The sequence below is a fragment of the Phoenix dactylifera genome, chromosome 17 (assembly GCF_009389715.1).
Source record: "Phoenix dactylifera cultivar Barhee BC4 chromosome 17, palm_55x_up_171113_PBpolish2nd_filt_p, whole genome shotgun sequence".
NCBI lineage: Eukaryota > Viridiplantae > Streptophyta > Magnoliopsida > Arecales > Arecaceae > Phoenix > Phoenix dactylifera.
Genome location: NC_052408.1, coordinates 6,114,638 through 6,118,644, shown reverse-complemented (window position 1 = coordinate 6,118,644; position 4,007 = coordinate 6,114,638). Strand labels below are relative to the sequence as shown.

The 4,007-nt window shown below is 44.3% G+C and overlaps 1 protein-coding gene across 1 annotated transcript; it reads right to left on the bottom strand.

Annotated features, from left to right (window-relative positions):
* Positions 1 to 608: 608 nt before the first annotated feature.
* LOC103700461 (peptidyl-prolyl cis-trans isomerase PASTICCINO1-like) lies at positions 609 to 2,429 on the bottom strand. The gene is made up of 5 exons (XM_039114813.1): positions 1,593 to 2,429; positions 1,446 to 1,515; positions 1,242 to 1,286; positions 1,071 to 1,150; positions 609 to 805 (listed from the first exon to the last, which is right to left on the bottom strand). Exons 1-5 carry the CDS (start codon positions 1,685 to 1,687, stop codon positions 796 to 798), a joined length of 300 nt encoding a protein of 99 aa, XP_038970741.1. The 5' UTR covers positions 1,688 to 2,429; the 3' UTR covers positions 609 to 795.
* Between the last annotated feature and the right edge of the window lie 1,578 nt (positions 2,430 to 4,007).

Below are 4,007 nucleotides of genomic sequence, written 5' to 3'. Positions count from 1 at the left end.
CGCCCCACCAGGCGCATGGTTGATCCAACTCTTCACATCTGAGGCTCCTTCCCGCGGGCCTTGTTTCTCAAAGAGGGAGGGCACCGCCTACGGCTTGGATTGGGCCATGAGCAATCACAATTGCCTGTTAAGGTTTGGATCGGCAAACTAATCTTAAACTAACTTCAAGGTCCTCTACCTCAAAGACCGTTCCATCTGTTCACTACAAAAGAAAGAATATCTTCCGGCGATTTTTTTGGTCTCTACCGACGCTTTTAAGCGTCCGCGAATTTCTAGCCCACGCACCCCAAAGCGTGGGTCAGACGTCGGGCAGGTGGGCATGGGTCCGGTTTTTGCCGACGCTAAGAGAAAGCGTCAGCAAAAACAGGGCTTTGTCGACGCTAATAAAAGCGTCGGCAAAAACCATATTCGCCGACGCTTTAAAGTGTCAGGAAAGCCCAAAGCGTGCCCAGTTTTGGATTTTCGCCGACGCTTTAAAGCGTCGGTACATGTATTCGGGCCGACACTTTAAAGCGTCGGCGTAGGCGTGCCACAACTTTTATTTACTAACGCTTTAAAGCGTCGGGATTGCTATTTTTTAAAAAAAAATAAAAATACGAATGTAAATTTTCATCAGACCTGAAGCGTACTCAAATTCCACCATCCACTGTTGCATATTGCTTCTAACAGTACTCAGGAAGGAAATCAGATATTACATTGACCGAGAAGGTAAGAACCAAAATCTCATGCTTCACTTGAGCAGGCCCCTCCATTGCATATCCACTGTATTCCATGTGATCCGGCCATAAACAATGTCTACTTCTTTCTGCGTGGTAAACAAAATGCAACAATTAGATGAAAATACCTGATAAAAAATTGACATCAGTAAATAAGCAAATAGGCGCACTAAGTTCTTTTTTCTGAAAAAAAAATTTATGGCAAACACACTAGATACTGTACGTTGAAGAAAAGATTATTGGTGTGGTATGTGTTAATTAGTGTTTGTTTCCCATTTGGAAATTATAGAGATAAGACTACATGTTGCATGGGGCGATCAGGAGCAGAAGACACAATAGCCAATCAATACAAACCTGCTCCTTTTAGCTTTTGGGACAAGTAAACCCCGTTTCTCAAGGCTTTTGAAACGATCCCTTGCAAGAGTGCAACATCCCTAAACAAAATAATAGGTGTGCTAAAATTCGGATGTAGCCAAGAGCTGAAACTGGAAGGAATCAATATGTAAATGAGAACCTAGTGAGTACCTTCAGCTCACGCGGAGACCTAGAGATTTCCTCTGTCAAAAGAATCTGAAGATGATCAAAGCACATATTAGAGGTTCTAAGCAATTTAAAACAATCAATTCAAAATTCACAAGAATCCCCCTTTTTTTTTTTTAGCATAACAGAGGGAAGGACCACAATACATAAAAGTTCCAGATGTTTGGAGCACTTAAGAAGCTTCATTACCTTAGGCATTTCAAAGCCAAGTAGCTCAATTTCCCACTGAACATAAGCTCCTTCAAGAACACTAGAAGGCCTGTTCATGAAATCTCATTAGTATTTTCAAGTGTTTTGTTCAGAATCCAAGATAGCCAATTGGTTTAGAAAATTGACCTTGTAAACTTATTATATACATAATCTGGAGGGCAAGTAACAAGCGAGATCTCTTCAGAAAGCATTAAACGAACACACATTTTCTTGTAGTGCATCTTCACATTCTCCGCCCGATTCCTAGGATCCCACAGATATCCTTCTCATCTTCATATGATATCCTTCATCGCATCCCTCACCTTCCGATTCCTAGGATCCCATCCTCGCGCTCAGATCCAGCGGCTCCATCTGCACCACGTCGACCCCCTCGACGCCGGCGATCGCCTCGATCTCCGCCAGCCCCGCCGCCGTCTCCACCTGGCACATCACCAGCAGCTCCTCCAGCAGTATATTTCCAGCACAGCAGCAGTCATCAAGCATCAAAGAAAAAAAAATCAAAGAAAGAGGGAGGGCGGAAATACGGACGCGAAGGGAGAGGGCTCGACGAAGAGAGCAATGCGTCGAGGCCTGGAGTTGGCCTCGGCATCCTTCAACAGCGGCGGCGCTTCCTCGACCTCCTGTTCCTTTATCTCTTCTATCGTCATCTTCCTCGCCGACGCCGACACCAAGACCGCCGCTCTCCTCCGCTTCTTTTGGCATACGGCGAGACGCCGCGCTTCTCGCGAGAAGCAGGGGCTTCTTGCAACCCAAGACAGAGCACAAGAAGAAGAAGGGAGAAGAGGGGGGGCAGGAGAAAGAGGAGGAGGAGACGTGGGAGAGAAGGGGAAGGAAGAAAGATTTATAGACATGTCGTAGGGGCGCGGCGCTGGAGGCGATTGATTGGGGAGTTTGCTAAAAGACTGTGAACAGCGGGGGGGAAGGAGGCAATCTCAGACTCTCCAATTGGTGCTCTTCCAAGTATATTCATGCGGGGGACGGAATAACAATGCGATTTCCGGCGACGCTTTTTAGCGTCGTCTTAAGCCGGCGACTACCCCAACGCTTATTAGCGTCGTTTTTTGCCGACGCTTGTAACAAGCGTTGGCAAATTTTGACGCTAGACCAAAAATTGCCGACGCTTGTGAAAAGTGTCGGCAAAAAAGCATCGGTAAAATCGACTTTTCCTGTAGTGTAATAAAGATCAGTAGTCATAGCGATACTGCAATCAATGCGCGATCAGCGTAATTGCAGTTTTATCATACTCATGCATGACAGTTACCATGTTGTTAACATGCAACCAACTGTTACTTTATGCTTAAGATACGTTGCGCTAAATCAGATAACGGATCGATATTCTACCCTATTTAAAGGGTGGCCCGAGAATCTTTAGTTAAGCTCTTTTGGAGATTTTTCTTTATAAATTTTTTTCCTTCCATACCGTTGCTCTATTATTTTGACTTCAGTGTCGGAAGATGCTCTGCCTGAAATTTTCTAGCAAGTAGACTTCTTGCAGATTAGTTTCGAAGGTGATCCGTTCATATTTGCTTCGGTTTCATCCGATCTCACTTAGTTTGGTCATCGCCAACCTCGAATTGAGCCGAATAACTTCTCAACCTCGGGTCAAAATTTTACGGCAACGCAACCAATAATTTTTAGTTAAAAACAGAAAAAGGTCTACGATGGGTCCGATATAAAAAGTAAAATCCATCTCTGCGGAGAGTATTCAAAAGAGGTGGCTTTATTGTTCACACAATCAAGCATTTTACGTACTCTTGGACGACCAACCCGGCTGGCAAATAATCTTGTGCATGCACCAAGATTTACATCCGTTCCCCATCCAGGCAACAGAGAGTTGCACTCATGCTGCATTGCCACCTACACACAGTCGAAGAATTTTCGCACGATGTACCCAGGAAAGAGGAGTACCGAGACTTGAATACTGGGTGAACGAGAAAAGAAAAAAAAAACGAAGTCTTCCGCACGTTTTTTCCTGTACAGAGAGAGAAGAGCTTTAATAACTAATTGACCGTGCCAACTTTCTCCGATCACCGTCGACAACTCTACATCTCTGGGGGACAATGAACAAAAGTTTCGTTCCGGGATATGCGACTTGCTGGTCAATACAAGCCAACCTGATGTTGATACTGGAGAGTCAATTTGCCATGCTTGGTGACTTCAAAACAACTGGCATAAGAACAGAAATATTACTCCATAGCATCGGTTGGCCCACATGAAGCTATATGATCGCCTGGGTACGGAAACGGCAACACTTTCAATTTTACCTCCATTCATCAAAGGCGCGTGAATAGAATACCAGTTTAAATCTTAGGACACCTTTGGTTTGCAAAAAAAAATCTTAGGAAGAAAAGAGTGGAAGATGTGCTTTGAGAGAGCCCCATCAACCATCCACAGAAAACCTTCAGAAACATTTCCACCAGTAAAGATGGCGACCTATTGAAGATAACTATCCTGCTTTTCTAGTTAGTCACCTCTGCAATAACTGGTTTGATCTTTTCCAGCAAGTGTGAAATACCTTTCTTTTTCCTTCTAAGAGAATGG

Coding starts and splice junctions, on each gene's coding strand:
- LOC103700461 (XM_039114813.1), bottom strand. CDS start 1,687: ATGCACTACAAGAAAATGTGTGTTCGTTTAATGCTTTCTGAAGAGATC. Junction 1,516..1,592: donor GTATATAATAAGTTTACAAG/GTCAATTTTCTA, acceptor TTTCATGAACAG/GCCTTCTAGTGTTCTTGAAG. Junction 1,151..1,241: donor GGTCTCCGCGTGAGCTGAAG/GTACTCACTAGG, acceptor TATTTTGTTTAG/GGATGTTGCACTCTTGCAAG.